This window comes from Eurosta solidaginis, chromosome 4, assembly GCF_040869045.1.
Source record: "Eurosta solidaginis isolate ZX-2024a chromosome 4, ASM4086904v1, whole genome shotgun sequence".
NCBI classification, from domain to species: Eukaryota; Metazoa; Arthropoda; class Insecta; order Diptera; family Tephritidae; genus Eurosta; species Eurosta solidaginis.
Window position 1 is genome coordinate 4,825,009 of NC_090322.1, and position 23,498 is coordinate 4,848,506.

Genomic DNA, 23,498 nt, shown 5'->3' on the forward strand with positions numbered 1-23,498 from the left:
GATATGCCCAGTAGAGAAATTAGGCAGTTGCGGGTGATGATATTAGAAGGAAAAGTACTGAAGCATAAATGCGCATATCAATTTATTTAAGGTAAAGATCTTCACGAATTGCTTGCTAGAATGTGACACTTTTTCGTTATTGAGTAATATTTTTTTTTTCATTGAAGGAATTAGAAAAAAAAGTCGAGCAATCAAAACTCAAAACCAAGTTCTGCAAATTAACCCCGCGCCCATCTAAATATAACTTCGATCACAATCTTGTGAGATTCCGTTATGCAAACCAAATGCAAAAGTGGAGCCTAAATTTTGACAAAAATTGTATTCAGTTTTCGCGCCATTGAATGGTTTATGTTCTAACAACTATCTTCAAAAATCTTAATTGCATCCATTATTGCTTTGTTCAATTCAAAAGCTTTTGCCTTTATTACCTTTTGTCTTGCTGCAATTTCGCTATGCATTATGTACTTATTTTTGTTATTATCTTCTTCGTTTTATTTTAATCTTCTCTAATTTACATATTACTTATAACAAATACAAATAAAGAAATTTATTGAGGTAAGATAACAAGCACATTTAAGTACTTATATTTGTAATTGTTCTTGTTGAAATATTTTGTTTTGTATTTACAGCAGCGAACACAAAAATATCTGGTAATTTTATCAAATTTCGTGAATACAATTCTTCCTTTTTTATTTTCTAGAATTTGTAAATAAAGCTTCTATGAATTCTGTAACTAAAAAAATGCAATTTCTAAAACCTTTTCGCGTAAAATTCGAAATTCGCAAAAAATTTACGAAAACTTGCAACTTTTTATTTAAAGTTTTCTGAGTATGTTTTAGTATGCTGTTTTATAGCCCAATCAATTAAATATCACGAATCCCATGTTATGGGCCTCTTAAGCTTGGTATTGATTTCTGAAATTTTCTTCATTTTGAAGGGCGCATGGCTTTATTTGTTATATTGCAGAAAAGCGGCAGCTTAAAATATTTCCGTGGAACCGAAAACATCGTTCGTGGAAACTGAAAACACTTGACGGTGAAGCAGAAATACACTCGGAGTATTTGCCAAAGGGGCGACTCCACTTAGAAAAATGTGTTTCTAATTGAAAAAAAAAAAAAAACTTGTTTCTAAATTTTTGTTGTTTCTTTGCCCTGGAATGAAACCCCGGATCTTCGTTATGGTATGCGGAGTACGCTACCACACCAATACGACATTAAACACGTCATTAGCATAGTAGACTTGGACGTTACGATGCACCCTAAACTCGACGTTAAATTGCACATAGAATGCTCCGTTAACAGAGCCAAAGGAACTTTTGCGTTCGTCAAACGTAGACCATTCAAAATTCAATGATGCATATATTACTAAAACTCTCTTTATATCTTTGGTGAGCCCATATTGAAACATGCGTCGATAACCTAGAACACACGTTATCAGACCCACTGCAACAAATTAGAATCGGTTCAAAAGCAATTTCTACATTTTGCGCTCAGGGACCTACGTCTGATCCCTCAAGAACTCTTCTTCCCTACTCCTACCGTTTAAAACTTATGCAGCCTTCTACGTTACAGAGTCGTAGAAAGATAGTAGGTGTTTTATTTTTGCTAAAACTTTTTGGATGGATAGTAATAGCCCGCATTTGATTAGTGAAATTATATTTATATGTAGTTTTTCAGCTTTACTGATCTATTAGGGTCAAGTGCAAATAAAATGCGATTTATTCCACCATTTTGCCCAACGTTTCGATAATTATCCTTATCTTCTTCAGGGGAGGTCTATATTTGTTTATAACAAAATACAAAAAGCAAAAACAACATTAGAAATAAAATTACACGATCTAAATTACTTTATTTTAAATTATGTACTCTGAGCTGAACCAACAACAAAACACTGGTATCAAATTTCTTGTCAAATACGTAGACGACGTATTTGCAATAATAAAACGAAGCGACACGGAAATTATCTTAAGCACACTCAACAAATACCACAATAGACTGCAATTTACCATTGAAATGGAAAAAAACAACAACATCCCCTTCTTAGACACCCGCATATATAGAGCTAACAATAATATTATACTTGACTGGTACACAAAACCTACATCGTCTGGTCGCCTAATAAATTTCTTTTCATCACAACCCTTTAAGTATAAATTAAATACCGCCAAAAATTTTATACATAAAGTACTGACCATCAGCAATCAATGTTTTCATAACGCTAATATAGAAAAAATCAAAATGACGCTAAGAAGTAACAATTATCCCAATAAATTAATATGTAATCTAATTGGCCGTAAACAACAAGAATTAATAAATATTCCCACACAAACCACAACGAAAGAGTCGCCGAATGAGCCAAAACAATATTTTAGTACGACCAATATTCCCAGGCTCTCAGAAAATCTAGCGCAACACATAACAAAAAACTCAAAAGTAACACTGGCTTACAAATTCAACCACACTCTATCAACGTTTTTTACAAAAACAAAAAGCCCGATCGACATACAACAACAAAGTAACGTGGTATACCAAATAGAGTGCAAAGGAAATGAAACTGAACATTGCAACAAAATATATATTGGCACTACGAAGAGGGCGTTAAACATACGACTTGCAGAGCACCAAGCCGATATCAACAAAGAAAAATACAGTACGGTGTTATCACAACACGCGGTAAACAACAAACACACAGTAGATTTCAAAACAACAAAAATAATAGACAAAGAGACGAGAGAAAGAACAAGGTACACACTCGAGAGCCTAAGAATAATGCAAAACAGAGAAAAGGCAATGAACAAGAAAGAAGATACACAAGACATAGCCGCGACTTACTTATTATACCTATGACACAGATAATTAGTTTTAGTTTGACAAGTTTACCATATAGTGATGGTAGCATTAAAAAATTTTTTGTAAAGTAATAATAAAATCGTTTTTTAAATACCAATGTGAGTGAATATAAATAATTGTTTGTGGAGTAATATTTCATGTAAAATTCAAATTTATATTTGTGCAATACTTTGTTTGAAACTATGTAATTTAGATCGTGTAACTTTATTTCTAATGTTATTTTTGTCTTTTGTATTTTGTTATAAACAAATATAGACCGCCCCTGAAGAAGATAAGGATAATTATCGAAACGTTGGGCAAAATGGTGGAATAAATCGCATTTTATTTGCACTTGACCCTAATAGATCAGTAAGGCTGAAAAACTACATATAAATTAATAAAACTGATCGGAAATTACCATTAAATTATATTTAATTATCCTATTAGACCATCCACACATTTTTAACAACTTCATTTGTGCACATGCAGTACGAGTTTCGAAATGCAAGAACCTCTTCGTAGTCTGTGCATTGATTGCAATAAGCACTGCAAAAATATTGACACATGCGACCCACTGCTAGTACAAAAAAAAAATCTACTGACTACTTTAAATACGCAATTATTTGAGTGGGTGGTTTGATACACGTCCTCTCCAACCTCCCAACCTTAACGGCAGCTCCAAGGTCACGACAGTCGTTCTATTCTTTTTAGAAAATCCTCCGTTTAGTACTCATCAAAGCTGTTCCGTAAAGATTGATTTGAACCATCATCAGTGACTCCCACGCAATATTGCGTTATATAATTACTTTAGTCATAGCCATTTGATGAGTGATGTAACATATTGAAACTACGAATTGCAGCTTACTTGTTACCAAAAAAAGTTCTAAAAATAAAAAATATTCTAAACAAAGGGGAAAAAAAGAAAATAATTCAACAAATGCTAAAAAATTCAAACACATGTAAAACATGCGCATAAACTTGTCACAAAATATCACCACACCAACACAAGCAAGTCAATAAAAAAAAAAAAAAAAAAAATTTTTTAAATGTTGAAAAAATATACAAATCTAGCAATAAATGCGCAACAAACGAGCCAGCAACGCGAAAAAGGTGATTTTTTTTTTCTTTTTAATTTTTTTTTTAATTCTCAGTACTGCATTTTGATTGTTTTTAATGTACGTAAGCGCAAAAGCTTGACATTTCGCATATGCAATATTCTCATGCTTCATATATATGTATGTGCATATATGGTTGTCAATATACAAACGTAACGTGTAAGTGTGAGTGTATGTGTACGCAAGCTCACTTAGCACATGATTGATGGTCATTTAATTGTTGGCAAATAAAAATCACTCATACGCAGTGTAGAACAATGAAAAGAGCGCTGGTGTGCTATTAGGGAAATACATTTAAGTTAACATAAGCGGAAAATGGGGAGAATGTACATAGAAATTGATTAAGCGAAACAGAAACAAAAAAATGCAAATACAAAAGTTTTTAAATTTTATGAAAAATTTTATGTTTTAAATATTTATTTATAACTGTCCAAGCAAGCTTACAAATTACAATTAAAGCTATTACAGTAACAATTTTAATTAATTAAATAATTTTAATACGTTATATATATATATATATATATAGAGTAAATTCAATGCTTAAACGAAAGTGTATAATTTATATACAGAATTTTATTATTTGTAACTATGTTTAGCACGGTTGGACAAAAGTAGTTTCCAAATGGTGCCACGATATCTTTTTATTAGTAAATAGTAGGAGATCCAGATCCTTGTTGCAGGCTTGTGTGGTCGGAAAGGCTGAGATTTCAATTCCTATTCAATTCCAAAACCTTTCTGGATATCACTTTGATTTTTTCTCATTTGAAAAGTTCTAGTTACAGTCAACAGATGATCTTCGTTTCTCTAGTTGAAAAGAGCTATTTCCAATCTACAAACGCGCTCAATGATGTTTTATTACACCTAGATGCCTCTACTTTGCGCAATTGAAGAGTCCTAGTCCTAAATCTACACTACTGAGCTCCGGTGTTTTTATTACTGGCTGTATGCCTTATTTTTTTAGTTATTGTTCAGGGCTAAATACCACATTATATGTGCGGTTGAAAAGACCTTGTCTCCAATCTACGTCCTACTTACCTTCAATGATATTATCTAAAAGGTAATGTTCTACAATGCTGAAGTAATGGGCGTTCCAAACTACTCGGATTATCACAATTTGAGAAGGAAATTCATAAACACTTAAAACCTTTATAAAAAATATTTTTCTTATCAACCTCAATCCTATATAAGGGTAGCCTGTGGTTGGTTTGCTCCCTTCATATATATGAATGTATTTCATTTAGATAGTCGAAACGTCCGGATTTTTTCGATGCTTTCTTAATATTGTAGACAAATTTCATAGAATAAAAGAACATTTGTTGTTTTATACTCAACAATTCATTGCATCTGTTAACTGTGGTATGGGAGTCTCTCTTGATTTAAAGCTCGCAAAAAAAATTAAATATTTAAAAAATAAAATAAATATAAGGCGCGATAACCTCCGAAGAGATCTAAGGCCGAGCTTCTCTTCCAATTTGCGTCGTGCTCCTCTTGATTTTTCCTACAAATTGGCCGGACGGGACCTACATGATTTTATGCCGACTCCGAACGGCATCTGCAAGGCAGATGAGTTTTCACTGAGAGCTTTTCATGGCAGAAATACACCCGGAGGGCTTGCCAAACACTGCCGAGGGGCGACCCCGCTTAGAAAAATTTTCTTCTAATTGAAAAACCTTATTTCTAAAATTTTTGATGTTGCTTTGCCCGGGGTTTGAACCCAGAGCATCCGGTGTGGTAGGCGGAGCACGCTACCATCACACCACGGTGGCCGCCACAGAAAAAAAAACAACTTCAAATATCAAAAGCTTATCTATGCAAGTTCAAGCTTAAAAATAGCACAAAAAAATTATAAAAAATTAGTCAAAAGACTAAAATTAATTCAAAAAACGACAAACTCTCAGCGCAGGTAAAATCAAGCAACACTGTAAAAAATTAAATTGAAAGCGTAGCGAACGTGGCAGTGAAGCATGGAAAATAAATGTTTAAAACAAAAATAGCGCTGCAAGCTACACGAAATTAGTTTCTTATAACAAGTAAGGAAGGTTAAGTTCGGGTGTAACCAAACATTACATACTCAGTTGAGAGCTATGGTGACAACATAAGGGAAAATAACCATGTAGGAAAATGAACCGAGGGAAACCCTGGAATGTGTTTGTATGACATGTGTATCAAATGAAAGGCATTAAAAAGTATTTTATGAGGGAGTGGGCCATAGTTCTTTAGGTGGACGCCATTTAGGGATATAGCCATAAAGGTGGATCAGAGTTGACTCTAGAATGCGTTTGTACGATATGGGTATCAAATGAAAGGTGTTAATGAGTATTTTAAAAGGGAGTAATCCTTAGTTCCATAGGTGGACGCCGTTTCGAGATATCGCCACAAAGGTGGACCAGGGGTGACCCTAGAATTTGTTTGTACAATATGGGCATCAAACGAATGGTGTTAATGAGTATTTTAAAAGGTAGTGGGCCTTAGTTCTATAGGTGGATGCCGTTTCGAAATATCGCCATAAAGGTGGACCAGGGGTGACTCTAGAATGTGTTTGTACGATATGGGTATCAAATTAAAGGTATTAATGAGGGTTTTAAAAGGGAGTGGTGGTTGTTGTATAGGTGGTCGCCTTTTCGAGATGTCGCCATAAAGGTGGGCCAGGGGTGACTATAGAATTCGTTTGTGCATCATAGGTATCAAACGAAAGGAGTTAATGAGTATTTTAAAAGGGAGTGGGCCTTAGTTCTATAGGTGGACGCCTTTTCGAGGTATCGAAATAAAGGTGGACCAGGGGTGACTCTAGACTTTGTTTGTACGATATGGGTATCAAATGAAAGGTGTTAATAAGTATTTTTAAAAGGGAGTGAGCCTTCGTTCTATAAGTGTTCGCCTTTTCGAGATATCGCCATAAAGGTGGACCAGGGGTGACTTTAGAATATGTTTGTACGATATGGGTATCAAATGAAAGGTGTTAATGAGTATTTTTAAAAGGGAGTGGGCCTTCGTTCTATAGGTGTTCGCCTTTTCGAGATATCGCCATAAAGGTGGACCAGGGGTGACTTTAGAATATGTTTGTACGATATGGGTATCAAATGAAAGGTGTTAATGAGAGTTTTAAAAGGGAGTGGTGGTAGTTGTATATGTGAAGGCGTTTTCCAGATATCGACCAAAATGTGGACCAGGGTGACCCAGAACATCATCTGTTGGATACCGCTCATTTATTTATATATGTAATACCTGCCAATATTTTAAGGGTTTTTTATTTCGCCCTGCAGAACTTTTTCATTTTCTTCTACTTAATATGGTAGGTGTTACAACCATTTTATAAAGTTTTTTCTAAAGTTATATTTCGCTACAATAAAACAATCCAATTACCTTACCATGTTTCATCCCCTTTTTCGTACTTGGTATAGAATTATGGCATTTTTTTAATTTTTCGTAATTTTCGATATCGAAAAAGTGGGCGTGGTCATAGTCGGATTTCGTTCATTTTTCATACCAAGTGAGTTCAAGTAAGCACGTGAACTAAGTTCATTAAAGATATGTCGATTTTTGCTCAAGTTATCCTGTTAACGGCCATGCGGAAGGACAGACGGACGACTGTGTATAAAAACTGGGCGTGGCATCAACCGATTTCGCCCATTTTCACAGAAAACAGTTGGCGTCATAAAATCTATGCCCCTACCAAATTTCAAAAGGATTGGTTAATTTTTGTTCGACTTATGGCGTTAAAAGTATCCTAGACAAATTAAATGAAAAAGGGCGGAGCCACGCCCATTTTGAAATTTTCTTTTATTTTTGTATTTTGTTGCACCATATCATTACTGGAGTTGAATCTTGACATAATTTACTTATATACTGTAAAGATATTAAATTTTTTGTTAAAATTTTACTTTAAAAAACATTTTTTTTTAAAGTGGGCGTGGTCCTTCTCCGATTTTGCTAATTTTTATTAAGCGTACATATAGTAATAGGGGTAACGTTCGTGCCAAATTTCATCATGATATCTTCAACGACTGCCAAATTACAGCTTGCAAAAGTTTTAAATTACCTTCTTTTAAAAGTGGGCGGTGCCACGCCCATTGTCCCAAATTTTACTAATTTTCTATTTTGCGTCATAAGTTCAACTCATCTACCAAGTTTCGTCGCTTTATCTGTCTTTTGTAATGAGTTATCGCACTTTTTCGGTTTTTCGAAATTTTCGATATCGAAAAAGTGGGCGTGGTTATAGTCCAATATCGTTCATTTTAAATAGCGATCTGAGATGAGTGCTCAGGAACCTACATACCAAATTTCATCAAGATACCTCAAAATTTACTCAAGTTATCGTGTTAACGGACGGACGGACGGACGGACGGACATGGCTCAATCAAATTTTTTTTCGATCCTGATTATTTTGATATATGGAAGTCTATATCTATCTCGATTCCTTTATATATGTACAACCAACCGTTATCCAATCAAACTTAATATACTCTGTGAGCTCTGCTCAACTGAGTATAATAAAAGTTGCATGTTGTTCTTTTTTTTGCTTACTAACACAAGCATTTAAAATTTCTACAGTTTAAGCTGTTAAAGTGCGCTGTAAATGTGAGCCATACTAGAAGCGTTAGATGGACAACGGGGCGTATGATTGATGTTGATTGCGAATTGGAGCGTAAGCGGAGTGGTAGAAATAGCAACCGCAAAGCCAAGTGGCATGGATGTCGACGAGGGGGTGGAATTCAGTGCAGACAGTGTGAGAGGGAAATTTAAAAAGCAATTTTTTCTATTTGATTTCTTTTCTGTAGGAAGTTTGGAGCGATGATTGATTGAGCGCAGGAATTCTTGAATTATTAAAGCACGGTTTTTAGGTTTTGCAAGAGGTTATGAGTTTCAAAGCAAAAACGCGTTGTTAAATGTATTTTCAATACACCACAAACTTTATTATACCGATATCATAAAAATTATATAGACTGACCTGCGTAGGTATAACTTAGTAGCCGGAGTGCCTGTACCACATTTTTCTGTTTAGTACGAAAAAGAAACCGCATTTGGTTTTTTAAAGCTTTTAGATGGCCTCTGATATGAAGGTCAGTAAAACATCGTACTTTCTTGATGTTTTACCGATCTTTCTTAATTTATTTCAACCATTTTGTGCAATAGCTCCTAATCTGCGCACGCAACCTGTGATACTGGCAGTCGGCCTAGTACCACAAATATTTATATCCGGAAAAGGGCTTCACACATTTTCAGCACTTTCAAAAACTTTCGAAGATTGTTTTCTCGGTAACGACAACAATATACTGGCGTCTCTGTTAAAAAGGGAATCCCTACTCGAGTTCGGATAGAATGCTTTGCCATAAAAAACCAAGATGATGAAATGAGACTCTTTCTATAAACCAAGCAAAATAGAACTGATACTCTTCAGGATCAGAACAAAAATACCTCATTTTCGACTTCATTTACTAAACGATAAGGAACTCTCGCTCTCAACGAGAAGTAATATGGGTAGGGTAGTATCCTAAGTAAGCTCCCCGATACGGATTCTACAATAGGTTATCTTTCGAGCAAAATTAATTCTATTAAGAATTTTCAGCTGAGGCTTCCTTCGAGAGTGAATTGTTAAGCCATCATAGTATGTAAGGAGGCTACCACCTCAGCCTCAGGGACTTTTTCCGAACACCAAATAGTCGCACTCTCCGCCCATCATCCAAACTCAGTAGCTAGCATCTTCCAAGCAGAGCTATTAGGAGTAGAGCAACAGACCCAGCTTGCTGTTGGAGAACTCTGGGAATAAGTGGTTACAATACTTTAAGTCTAAATCTGCTGCAAACAATGCCAATATAAGATTTTCGAACTTAAGAACTTAATTCATTTGTAGTAATGTTAAATTATTCACTTTATTTATAATTTCAGGCCGCATCGCCGCGTTGGGAACCGCAAATTGCGGTGCTATGTGAAGCCGGTCAAGTATTTCAACCGCAATACCTCTCCGAAGAGGGACGCTGGGTAACGGATTTGAATAAGAAGACATCAGGCGCCACATGCCTGCGTGACAAAATGGATTTATTGGATTACTGCAAAAAGGTGAGTGCAAAAAGCAAAGCAAATAAAATAGAGATAAATTTGGTGAAAAAGTATATACCTACATAAGTTGAATAAATAATTAGAAAATTAATCAAAAGAAAGCTAAAAAGTGAATTTCAAAAATTAAGAGCCTGCTTCTTGAAAATTTATAAGCAGCTCTCATCTTTGCAAACCTGAATAATTTAAAAAGATGCAGTCAGAGGCAAAACTTAAACCTCTAAATAGCTAAAACAAAATTTGAAGTGAGATTTTTGCAAAAAAAGAAACCAAAAATAGGGTCAATTGTGACGGTAATGTAGAGCCAAAAAAAAATTATTAAAATTTACTTTCATGAAGTTCATACATTCTCAGCACCATTTTTCACTTTTGCGTAAGAGATTAGCTTATTTGCATTTTATTTGCTGCTCTACAGCTTTGAAGCAGCGGGCGTGGTTTATGCCATCAATTGGTGAAACCTTAGCCAAAAAGTAATTTCACATTTCACACTTGACTACTTGACTATTTGGTTGTACGATTAGGTAGCAGCAGCAGCATTTGAAAAATTCAATCTGCACACTGATTTACACACATACACACGCACAGAATGAAGCAAGGAAAACTTAAACGATATAAATGAAAATCAATTGAATAATTTTAATACGTTGGCAGACGTTGCGTACAGACTTTGCCAAGAGCTAGCACGTTTTTCAAACGAATTTTTTTACTACTACATACTTACCTACATTTATTTGTGTATATGTACTTATCAGCAAGTTGGATGCAAAGTGAAGCCAAACAATAAAAAGTGCTTGAAAGTAGAAAAATCTAAAACATCATTCCATTCCTTTCTCTACTTATAAACATACAGCAGTGAACACGAAAATAGCAGTGGCAGTTTTAATCGAATTTGTAGCACGATCCAGTGTTTGAAAAACTGTCAGCATAGTAGCAACAATACCTAAAATATTACTGCGTTCAAAAAAAGCTATTCTATCACCTTTGGCTAATCCCGTGAAGAAAATCGAAGAATGCTATTGTAGCGAATTTTGGAAAATTCCACTTATTCCAAACCTTTTGCTAACGTTCGAGTCGCTAAACTGTTGAATAAATCACTCCAAGGTTCAGTATTGCAATATGGTCTTTATTTAGTCTACTTGGGAGTAGTACAATTATACTTCAATATCGCGTACTTCACAACAGTTTTTTAAATCAAAACTGATTCGTTATTACTCAGCTTGCGCTGCTCTTAGTCTCTCGGTTTCCTCGTTAACCCATTTCTCCTAAAGTATAGTAATTTCCCGAACAGTAGCTCATGCTTGGTTAGTTACCAGCTATATAACTACATATATATTTGTATATGCGTGTGTATGTGTGAGTAACTACTTCGGCTGATGACTGCATCTGTGTGTGTGAGATAGCTTTTCGTCGCCTTCTACATAAGTGTTGCTAGCTTTAATGTGTACATGTACATAAGAGTGACTGGTTCATGTTTGTGTTGCTGCGTGATTATTTACTAACATCTTAGTGATGCTAATATTCGTCACACTATTATAGGGTAACTAAGTTGCTACGGGCCAACCGCAATGATTGTGAAGTCCAAATGCCAGGTTGGAGTAGGGTAGCCCTTGTTGTTGTTGTTGTTGTTGTTGTTGTAGCGATAATGACACTCCCCGAAGGCCTTGGTCAACCCACCAATGCAAGCAGAGGAAATGGAGTTACCCACTTCTTTGGAAGGACTAAGTGGAGGACGTTCTAAGATGGTAAAAACCAAAATAATTTGAATGTTTATGATCTGATCGAATGAGTAGGCAGAACATAGCAAGAGGAACGGAAAATAGCGCGCGAATTCACAGCGCACCTAAATGCCTCCGAGTGCAATCGTGGAAAATTTCAAGAACGCCGCGAAAACATAGCCTAACTAGTCTTATGTTTTTAATGGCCGTTATTGCCCAAATTAAGTTTCTTTCATTCCGCTGCTGCTTTGCTGCGGAAATTTTCACAGAACAGCTTCAGATAAAGTAAAGTTTTAAAAAATGAGGGCAGAAAATCAACAGTAAAATTAGAATTTTTTTATTTTGATTTTCGCTTTGATGCTGTCTTTTAAATTTTGGCAGTAAAAATAAGTTCGCGAAAAATTTAACAAAAATTTTAAAGTAATTTCAAACTCTGACCCAATTAATTGTTGTCTGAAAAGTGTGATTTTTTTTTTTTTTTTTTTAGAAAATCTGAAACATCCTTCGGAAAACATATCAGAAATAAATACGAAAATACTCTGCAAGACTAAAATTGATTGGGCAAAAATACGCAAAACTCGAAATAAAAACTTGAAATTTGCGTAAAATCTTCAAATCTTTTCGAAAACTGTTTGCGGTTGGTTAATGTTGCTACTGCTGTTTTTGTAATCACTGCTGTATATTCCAATCTTTTTTTCGCTTGCATATATATGTGTGTTTGAAATTTAAGTATTGTGGGCGTACACTTGCCTGCTATGTTATTGAGCGTTTTTCAATGTTTTTGCGTTGTTAAATTTTTGCATTTGCTTTGAAGGTGACCTAATTTTTGTTGCCATTTCTTTCAATTAAGATTTTTTTAATTTTACGCATTTTATCATATCCCTTCAGGTTTTATCGCATTTCTTTTGCCAAATTCCTCTTGCGAGTCACTAGGGCTTCAGTGTTTCGCTTAGGATGGTGTTGTGAAAAAACGTCTAAAGAAGATGTTCTCCTCTAACATTCAATTAGTTTCCACACACTAAATGCCCGGTCGATGTTTTCATTCTTAAAAATATTGTATTTTGCATTTGGACAAATTTGTCTGGCATTTGCCGATGATTTTCCTGTGCTCCCCTAGTTAGAGGAAGTTGTGCTCGATTCTGTTAGCTCATTTTCAAATAGCCATGTTTTATAACAATACACTCTGGCACAACTGCTTACTGCTCCGTAGTCCGAAATTTTTGAGTTTAAGCTCGAGCATCAAAGGTTCTACACAAAAGTGAGAAGAAGAAAGCACTGGCCTTGACTGTGAAGATATTATTATGTAGGCACCAAAAAACACACCTTAATCATGCTGGGATCAGAGATTTAACAAACTTGTACACTATCTCACAGGGACGAACCTTTTTTAATTCTATGTCGCGCTCGGGGCAGCGATATTAACGATCAGTCAGCAGATCTCTTCGTGCGGCGCCTTTGTCGCAAACGATGCCGACTAGTGATTTGAGGTTGTCGAACTTATATTTGTCCCCGATCGTAGTTGTGTGCTTCGTGCAACTGCTTATGTTGTACTTAGACATTTGATCAAGTATTTATGCACGAAAGGCGACAAATTCTAGCAGGAAAAAGATAAGGTTTTACGGGTAATCGTACAATTCACGCCTTAGAACCGGAGCATCGTCGCAGTTAGAGATTATTCCTCTCGTAGTTGAGTGAGTTACGAAATGAAGCAATTAATTGCTCGACATCACTTGCCTGGCAGATACATCTTTTCAACATTGAGCCATCTATTTCGATTTTATGACACCCAAGCCACCGGAATTAACTCTAATTTAGTCTTAATCTAAAAATCTGAAATTCAAGCAACTCTGAAGGCCGGTGCGCGTATTAATTATCTCCTCGTATTTGTATACCTGTTAACGTTTTGCTGAAGCAGATTTTCGTGACGGGTGACCTAATGACCTCGCATTCATGGACACTAGACTGGATCGATTTATTAACCGATATCGCGCCATCGATTTTGGGCTCAGGAAAAAAATGTTCCACTACGCATACCCAAAAAAAATAATTTTCGAGCCCGCGAAATATCATTTTTTTTTTCCTTTTGTTCGACTTCGATTTTTACGGTTTTTTTTCTACTAAAAAAATTTGCATTTGTAAAATTTTTATGTAGGGTAAACGTTGGCGATAGCAGTTTTTTGAAAAAAATAAAAGAAAATATTTCATCGCCAACGTTTTAGCGAACATTTTTGGGCCGAACAGGGTATACAAATGAAAATTTTTTAGTAGGTCATGAAAAAACCCTTAAAAATCAAAATCGAAAAAAGTCGTAAAAACTAAATTTCGCAGGTTCGAAAATTATTTGTTTGTATATGCGTAGTGGAACATTTTTTTCCTGAGCCCAAATCCTATCAAAAAATCGATGGCGCGATATCGGTTAACTTTCGTCCATACAAATCGACCCACCCTAATGGACACGGCGTCTTCTTTTAGGCAATTTGTTTCCTTTAAGTTCCGCTACAGCACTCTTTGTCGAATCTAATATATTAGAGTAATTAAATTCATCAGTGGAAGTATAAAGCTTTTCGATTATTACTAATCTTAAATTTCCAAAAAATTTAAAAACTTATTTAAAGCCAAGAAGGTACTTTGCCCATTCTCTTCGTGCATGACTTTGAGTCCAACAATGCACTTTATATGCTGCCATGTCATTTGACAACTGTCTGGAAATTTCCAGCTTTGTAAATTCTTAACATTTGCTCGAAGTTGTTTGCTGTTTTCCTTTTGGCAGACAAGCGGCATAATTTGTTGTTTTACTGCATACGCCAGCACCTTTTACACATTAATCCTGCGCCCACATTTGTTTGTGCATTGGCATAACTTGCGCCTTTCCATTTTCTTACAATTACCTTTGCATTATCTAGACGTCACACTCTGACTGACAGCTCACGTTCACTTGGTGAACATTTCTTATAGTGTGAAGCTTTCTTTTTCTACCTACGCACATAAATAGTTTCTTATTCAGCTGCCTCCCATATCTTGTGCTATGTTAACCACCCTCCTCAGCTACTCAGCATGCAACTCATTTCATGCATTTACCTGTCAGCTTGTTTTATTGCCTGTCAGCCTTCATTGTTGACATTGTTTATTACCGCAAAGTCTGCTCACCTCAAATAACATAAAAAAGCACAAACAGCTCCAGCAAACACTCAATAGAATGGGGAATGTTTAAAACTGCATGACAGAGTCCTTTGTCAGCCGCATCCAACTCATCTGCGTCATTGGCGTTTCTTGATAATAAACAATACAGCGAAGCCTCATCTGTCCATAATATGATGCACCTCATTACGCATACGCATACAAACAAATTACATACACACATACACAAGCAAGCAATAGCAGGTGAGTGCACTAAATTGTTTTCACGCACATAGGCAATCTTTAAGTTTGTGTGTGTATTTGTGTGTTTGTTGCTTCTGCTTCATACATTTCATGGCGCTCATATTTTGCATAAATTTAATTAAGGTGCAATGTTGCTCATTCGCCTCGCTGCACCTTGTAATTTTGTCCTTTATGGGCTGGTATACAGCGTGCTACACGCTTGTGTGTGTGAAAGTATATTACAAATGCAAAACAGATGCAGTAAAATCGCTTTTTCGTTCGCATACAAACAAATTACTTGTTTATTGGCATTGGATATAAATAATCTTTCTTTTTCGATATAATGAGCCCTTTATGTGCAAGATTGAGCGAATAGGACACGTGTGCGGCATTCTTTTGTTGCTGTGTTAACATGTAAAAAAAAACAACAAAAACTCATCAAGTTGTGGTCACACATATCACATCATAAATGAAGATATGCGTAGACCAGAACAACGCTGAGACATCAAAGCTGTGATCTTCTGCGGTAACAATTGAGCACTTTTTGTGCCGTAGTTCATCCTTTGGTAAGAGTCTTTTAAACCTCAAAGATAGCAGTATTGGTGAGCTGCTGGGGCATCTAAAGCCAACGCTTTTCTATGTTTAATTTTTTCTTCGAAATTGTGTTTGTATTGAACCATTATTTATCGTATATAAATAAGCCAGGAATTTTTTACGAGGGGGAAGCATAGAAAGCCTCGAAGTCAGTGTGGGACTTTAACTTAAACCTCCAACCGTGTAAGTACCATTCCCCTGATACTACCGTCAAGTATTCTGTCTGAAGGTGGGTTGAGCACTAGGCTATACGTTCGTAGGGATCACGTTGGAGCTCTATAAAAGTCACACAGCGAAAATGTAGTTCTTTTTATGTTTTACAAAAAAAACAGTAGTATTTTTATACTCAGCGTCCTTTGCACACAGATTATATTAACTTTGATTGGATAACGGTTGGTTGTACAGTTATAAAGGAATCGAGATAGATATAGACTTCCATATATCAAAATTATCAGTATCGAAATAAAAATTTGATTGAGCCATGTCCGTCCGTCCGTCCGTTAGCACGATAACATGAGTAAATATTGAGATATCTTCACCAAATTTGGTACACGAGCTTATCTGGACCCAGAATAGATTGGTATTGAAAACGAGCGAAATCTGATGATAACTACGCCCACTTTTAATATATATAACATTTTGGAAAACACAAAAAACGTGATTATTTAGTAAATACTCTACACCTAGAATGTTGAAATTTGACGTGTGAACTGATATTGGATTCTTTATAAAAATTTGAAAAAAAAAATTTGTAAATGGGCGTGGCAGCGCCCACTTGTGATAAAATCTATTTTACAAATATTATTAATCATAAATCAAAAATCGTTAAACCAATCGTAACAAAATTCGGCAGAGAGGTTGCCTTTACTATAAGGAATGCTTTGAAGAAAAATTAACGAAATCGTTTAAGGACCATGCCCACTTTTATATAAAAGATTTTTAAAAGGGTCGCGGACGAATAAAATAACCTATATCTTTGCAAAAGAGAGCTTTATGTCAATGGTATTTCATTTCCCAAGTGGATTTATAACAATAAATAGGAAAAACTTCAAATTTTAAAAAATGGGCGTGGCACCGCCCCTTTTATGACTAAGCAATTTTATATGTTTCGGGAGCCATACCTTGAAGAAAAATTTACATATCGTAACAAAATTGGATACACATATTTTCCTTACAGCAGGAAATATTTCTAAAAAAATGGACGAGATCGGTGAAAGACCACGGCGTATTTCACTTATCAAGTTTTACTCTAAGAGGAAATGGGGAGACATTTTTCTTTTAAACGGGCGGTGCCACGTGTTATGTAGAAAAGTAATTTAACCAAAATGAAATGTACAATTGAAGCTCACGCTGAGTATATAATATTCGGTTACACCCGAACTTAGACACCTTTACTTGTTCCATATTCTGGTAATGTATTTCCTGCTTGTGCAAAAAACTAACGTGTTCCAAGTGAGTATCGCTCCGAAGTCCGGAAACAGGCTCGTTTTCAAGAAGCTGCGGCGTAGATTTCCTAATCACCTCCTTGTGTATGCGATGACATCACATGCTTTCATCCATTTTTCGATACTTTCAATAGCGATGCGATACACATCCTCTATTGTTGCGCCACCGCAGTGGTCGCATATGTTACTTTTTTCGTGTATGAACCGGGTAACCCGCGCCCAGTTATGAGCTAGAAATCCACTTCGCCGTGCGTTCGTGTCAGCCACTTTTACAAGTCTAGAATACACCGATGTGTCCAGCGCCGTTTTGTAGAGGTACTCCATCTAAGCTGCCAGTTTTGTGTGTCCTGTGCTGATTTCTTAGAAATCGTCGCTGCTAACCAGCATTGGCTGTATGTTGTTGACTTAACTCTGCGGACGTATGACGGAAACTCTGTGACCTAGTGCCGAATAGGAGCACCGTGGAGTATTTAGCTCTTTATGACCTTCGCCAAGCAGGGTGCTAATTATGGTCAGTAGGGACTCGTCACACTAACTAACTAACAACACAGCTGATAAACATAGCTAAAGAAATTTTCTCTAATGAATTCCAAATAAATAAATAAACCGAATAGGCTATTAATATATGAATCACTTTCTGTTGATAATAAATATTTCTTTCGTTTATTATTATTCTAAGGTAAATAAAAATTAAAAAAAAAACATAAAATCAAAATTAAAATTAAATCTGCAATCAGCAATGAATCGTTAAAAGCAAGGCTGCTGCGCTTCTCATTTCTTACTTCAAAAAACTCAACTCAACATTTTCTTCTTCCTTCTTTTCTTCGCACACGCCACACTTTTCACAATCACTTGCGGCGCTCGATCGCTTTATACAATTTCTGCTGCAACATACTTCATCTTTTCTCCTTTCACTTTCAAACACGCTCACTGCGCTCATTTAACGTCTCAGCTTATTCTCTTGATTGCTTGCGAATGAGTCGCGTTCAATAAAATAGGGCGTGCCATCGGGTTTCTTGCATTTATAGCGCAATTTGCAGCATTCTGGAAATGCTTTGTCTGAGTGTATGCGTTCACCGCTATTGCAAGTCTCTATGCGCAATTTACCACAGCTGTAAAATAAACAAAAAAAAAGAGAAAGCGAAATTAAGTAAAACATATACACACACATTTCTGTGTATACAATGACGGCAAAAATGCATAGTAAAATTACAAAGAATAACTGAAAATTACTTTTATGCGAATAAATGTCGTAAATAATTGAGTTGTCTGCAGCCTGTTTATTTAATTGATTCAAATTAATTAATTTGATTAGTAGTCAGCGCTCTTTTCGCACGCACGAATGAATAAAGTAGGAATTTGGAAATTAGGATGGTCCAAAAAAATATTTTTTTTCTTTTTGGTTAGTGCAAATATTGTTCAGGGGATCCAAAAAGATAATCTGCAAAACCTCAGCATTTTATTTTAATGTGAAGAAGCGCCTCAATGCGCCTTGCGTTTCTCCATAAGAATCGTATGGGGAAGAACATACACTTTGAGGCTGAACTTCAATCTCGAGTAACTTCTATACAAGTCTACTTAGCAAAAAACCTGGTTCGACCTTTTTTGTACACAATTTACTTTCCTGTAGAAATATATGTAGCAGTTGATTTGGGTACACTTTTTAAAAAAAACTTTAAAATTTCCATTTGGATTTTTATGGAAAAACGAAAATCCAAAGTCGCGTTGAGGCACTTCGAAACACTAAAATAAAAATCTGCTGTTTTTGTTAAGATTTTTTGATGCCCTGAACAATACTTTTACTATACAATAAGGACATTTTTTTTTTCGCCCACCCTAATGTATATATACCAAAGTAGGTATAGTGTACGCTCTTATTTAGCGCATTTGCATCTTAGCTGAGCATTTGCTAGCATATACGAGGTATAGCAATTAAGTTCCGGGAGTTTGTAAAAGAAAAAATAAGAAAACGATGTTTTAGGAAAAATTTTACTAACCACCTTCACAATAGTCTCCCTCTAGCTCTAGTCAACCATTTCAACGTTTCTCCCATGATTGGGTGTACCCTTGGTAGTCCTTCGAAGCTAGTCCGTTTAATATCACAATTAAAACTGTCCTAGAAACTCCTGTACGCCGCTATTATGCGATCCCTTGAGGTGCGACTTCGTCATGGTGGTCGTGCTGCAAAATCCAACCATCAATGGCAAATCAGGTCGCACACGAAAACCACATGACCTCAGTCGCTTCACAACGAAAACATAGAAGCTTCCATTCACCTTCTGGCCAGCGGGAACGTATTAACGATGAAGGATGCCAAGGATGTCGAACACCCAATCAACTATGTCTTCAGATGTGCCTTTGCATTCTCGCTTCCGTTGGCCGCTCACCACTCTTTTTCACCCAATCTTGACTTTGCTTACGCGTTTCAGGGTCATACTCAAATATCAATAAAAATTTAATCAAAACACGTTGCTTGTAATGTACGTCACACATTTTACTACGCCCCTACAAAAGTAAAGTTACTTGCAAACAAATTAAAAAAAACACAAACCAAACGTGTTATCTATGACAAATGAAAAAGTGTTGCCAGATTAGAACTAAATTCCCGGAACTTAATTGCCACACCTCGTAAATATGCATATCAACACGAACATACATGCATACATATTCATAAACATTTCTGCGACTTATTTTTGTTTGCGGTTTTGTGACTGCAAGTCTCCTTAGTTCTTCAAAACTGTGCAAAACTCAAAAACTTGAATGCAAAAGTTCTTTTCAAATCCTGAGATAATGTTGCCAATATCAAAATATCAGCGCATATGCTTCAACAAATATTTTTTTTGCAAAAAAATATTTCTGCTTTTATTTAGCTTTTCATTTATGTAGTTCCTTGCATAAAAACTTTTGCTGAATTTATGTTAATCACACATTTAGCTTTACAACTCTTCGCACTTACCCCTCAATAAGTATAGAGCCATTCTCATAGCAAGTAAGTCGCTGACAAGGCGCGGTGCCGAAATTCACTCCAAGTTTCAGTTCATCGCCGCGATAAACACATTTGCCGGGGTTATCTAACAAAAACAAATATAAATAAAAAAAAACCAGGAAATTAAATTTTTTTTTATTTTTGCACTACTTGGTTTATAAAAAGACTTTAGAGCAAGAGTTTATAAAGTCGCTATTTAAATTTAAAATTTTTATTTTTTTTTAATATTTTTAATATTTTTTAGTTTTTGACAATTATTGTACATTTTGAAAGTAAAGAAGCTTTTAAAAGTTTATCTGTCCCAATTTGTTCGAAAAATCAATTCAAAAATGTCCAAAATTTTTTTGTGTTTTTTTATTTGTTCTTTATTAACTTCATTATAGACGATGAAAGAAACCTCCGGACAAATAACCACATTTTGTTTTATTTTTTTTAGTTCAAATTGAGTATTATTTTTTTAACCATTTTATTAAAAAAAAAATTATTTTTTTTTTGTTTTCGTTTTTTTATTTAGTTTTTATTTTTAATAAGAAACTTTTTATTTTTTTTGTATTGTTTATTTTTTTTTATTTTGTCATTATATTCCATTCGCTACGATAACAAAATGTTTTATTTAATTAAAGTTTATAAAATGCATAGTAACACAAGGTTTATTAAGGTCCTTGAATGTTCAAATTTAATGCTTTAATGTATTTTTGTTTTTTTAATTAATTAATAATTATCTTTGAGTTAAGCTGGCTCGAGGTCAGATGTAAAAAACACAAGAAGTCCTTGTATAACCGATATATTTCGACTACCTTCGGTAATCGTCCTCAGGGCAAACTTATTTTCACGCTTGCAATGTCTGACGTGGAGTATTATACCTGACCTCGAGCCAGCTTAACTCAAAGATAAATTAAAAAGGTCACCAAATTAACTTAATTAATTAATAATGTCAATAATGTTTAAATTAGTGTTTAAAATGTTTTAGGTTTTTCACATTTTATATATTTTTATATTAAGAAAATGAAACAGTTGAAAATTTTTAAATTCCAAACCTTTTTTTTATTATATGTATTTGCATTTTTTTAACCCCAAAATTTTTATATTATTTTATAAACCTTATTTATTTTTTATTTTTTTATTTTTTTTTTTTTCAAACCTTTAGTTAGTAAAATTTATGTTTATTGTTTTAAAGTATTTCAAAAAAGTTATTTTATTTTTGTACTAAACATTTAAACCTTTTTGCCTGACACACATTTTGATATTTTTGAAATTAATCTTTTTTTACTTTTTCTTAATTCCTTTGATGATTTCTCATAAGCTAATAAGACCTACATACTTATATACTGTTCTAATGTTAGACAATTTTTAATAAAATAATTTTTCTTTATTTTACCATTTCTTTAATTTCTGATTCGTTTTATGTTTTTAATGTTCCCAGAAATTTTGTATGTTAAATTTCCATTCGATTTTCATTTGTTATCAAATTTAGTACAGTGCAACAAAACATTTTCATAAAAAAAAGCCAAACGATAACAAATACTAAAATCTTAATTAATGAAGTTTTTTTGTCTTATTTTTCATTTTTGTTCCGTTTATGTGTTTCACAATAATTTTCTATTCAACTTTTTTTCTTAACTTTTTGCTAACTTCTGATCTATTATTATTTATGTCTTACAGGCACACTTAAATTTGTCATAATATTTATATATTTTGTAAAAATGAAAATAGTACTTTTATATTTTTTAGTTTCTCTTTTTCACCTTTTAAAATTCATTTCACTTTTCAGGTTTTGTTAAATTTTTAGATTTTTTTTAGCTTTTTTTCAAATCTCTTAACTTTGGAATGAATTTCAGAAATTAAAAAAGTCTAAGTTTTAATTTCTTAAAATAAATATAAAAATTTTTAATGTTTTCAGTTTTTAACAAATTAAAAATTTTGTTTACCTTCAAAACTCGTGTTTTCAAATTTCTTAACATAATTTTTTTTCACATAATTAAATTTTTTAAATGATTTTTACATTTATGTTTATAAATGTTTGCTTTTTGAACAATGTTTTTATATTTTTTCAACACAATTATTTTTATTAAATATTTTAAATTTTGGAATTTTCAAGTATGTTTCTTCTTGTTATTTCATTTCATAACTTCCATCACATTTCTAAGTTTTTCAAATTAATGTTTATAAATTTTTCCTGTTAAAACATTTTTTTTAATTAAAATGGTAAATATCGACTTTTTGCTTAGGTTTAGCTTTTAATTCTCCCACGTATACTACATACTCCAAATTACAAAAAAATTTCACTTTCTTTAAAACATTAAATAGAAATAGTTTCGCAAAAATATTCCAAAATTAGAGAAATTATATAACAAAATTTGAATTCGATATGCAAACTTTTTTTTGGTTTTTTTTTTTTTAAACCAACAAAGAATGCAAGTAAAAAAACGCAGTTCTCCCTAGATTTCTACTACTAAATTGTTTAAGAGTCTTTCATTCTTTGTTTATTCATCACATTATTTTTTATTCAATTTCTATAAACTTTCACGTTTTGAAGATTTTATTTCCAAACATTTTATTTCTATCATTGAAATTTTGATCTCAAATTTTTGCGTTCATATAAATATTTTAGTAAACTTCCACTTTACACACCTGGATCGGGCGGTATTAAGCCCGAATAGGCCTCAATATTGCCACTAAATAAAAGCAACAACACCAAAGCGCCAATAAATAGAAAAGAAAATTGCAGAAAGGCCCTTTCTTGTGAACAAAACATGACGATAGTTAGTTGAGTACTGAGCTAAGCAAAAACAAGTGCTAGCACGATTTAGCTTCAAGCTAGCAAAGAGAGCGCTCTTTAATAAGCTAACATTCTTATCTGGCACACAGCAAACAAATTACAAATCTCAGCTTAGAATTTTCATATTTTACTGCTCACTCAAATCTCAAATATCTCTGTGTGTTTGTTGTGCTCTCATCAAATTCTCGCGCTTATCAGTTATTTGCTCAAAGCGTTATTTGCTGATACGCGCCGAACTTGCACTTATGCTTATAATCTGTTTTTGTTTTTTTATTTATGTTGTTTTTATTTTGTTATTCTACATATTTTCATTTTTCGTTTTAATTCAGTTGTCCCACTGATTTGCATTTATGTATATTGTTTTGTATTTACATTGTATGCATGTTTTGTTGTTTTATTTATATTTGTTTTTGTTGTTGTGTGTGCTTCGCAATCATTCCAAACGCCAAAAACAATAATTGCCCCGCTTAGCTGCGCTTCACCGAGGGGTCATAGGTTATCAATTCGATTTGTTTGCATCGCAATTTCGTTTTTTTTCTCTGTTTGGAAATTTTTATTGAGTTTTTCGTAATTTTTTTGTTGGAAAAATATTTTCGAAAGCTTCTGGAACAAATTTGAAGTT

At 34.1% G+C, this 23,498-nt stretch overlaps 2 protein-coding genes across 13 annotated transcripts in view; one reads left to right on the top strand and one right to left on the bottom strand.

Moving 5' to 3' along the window:
* Window positions 1-23,498, top strand: part of Appl (amyloid-beta-like protein) — a 262,090-nt gene that overhangs the window by 171,788 nt on the left and 66,804 nt on the right. For all 12 annotated transcript variants that reach the window (XM_067779753.1, XM_067779763.1, XM_067779764.1 and 9 more), the window contains exon 3: window positions 9,830-10,000. In XM_067779753.1, coding sequence (XP_067635854.1) covers window positions 9,830-10,000 — 171 coding nt within the window. The remainder of the gene's footprint in view (window positions 1-9,829; window positions 10,001-23,498) is intronic.
* On the bottom strand, window positions 17,746-22,857 carry LOC137247565 (uncharacterized). The gene is made up of 3 exons (XM_067778550.1): window positions 22,729-22,857; window positions 20,068-20,182; window positions 17,746-18,223 (listed from the first exon to the last, which is right to left on the bottom strand). Exons 1-3 carry the CDS (start codon window positions 22,850-22,852, stop codon window positions 18,052-18,054), a joined length of 411 nt encoding a protein of 136 aa, XP_067634651.1. The 5' UTR covers window positions 22,853-22,857; the 3' UTR covers window positions 17,746-18,051.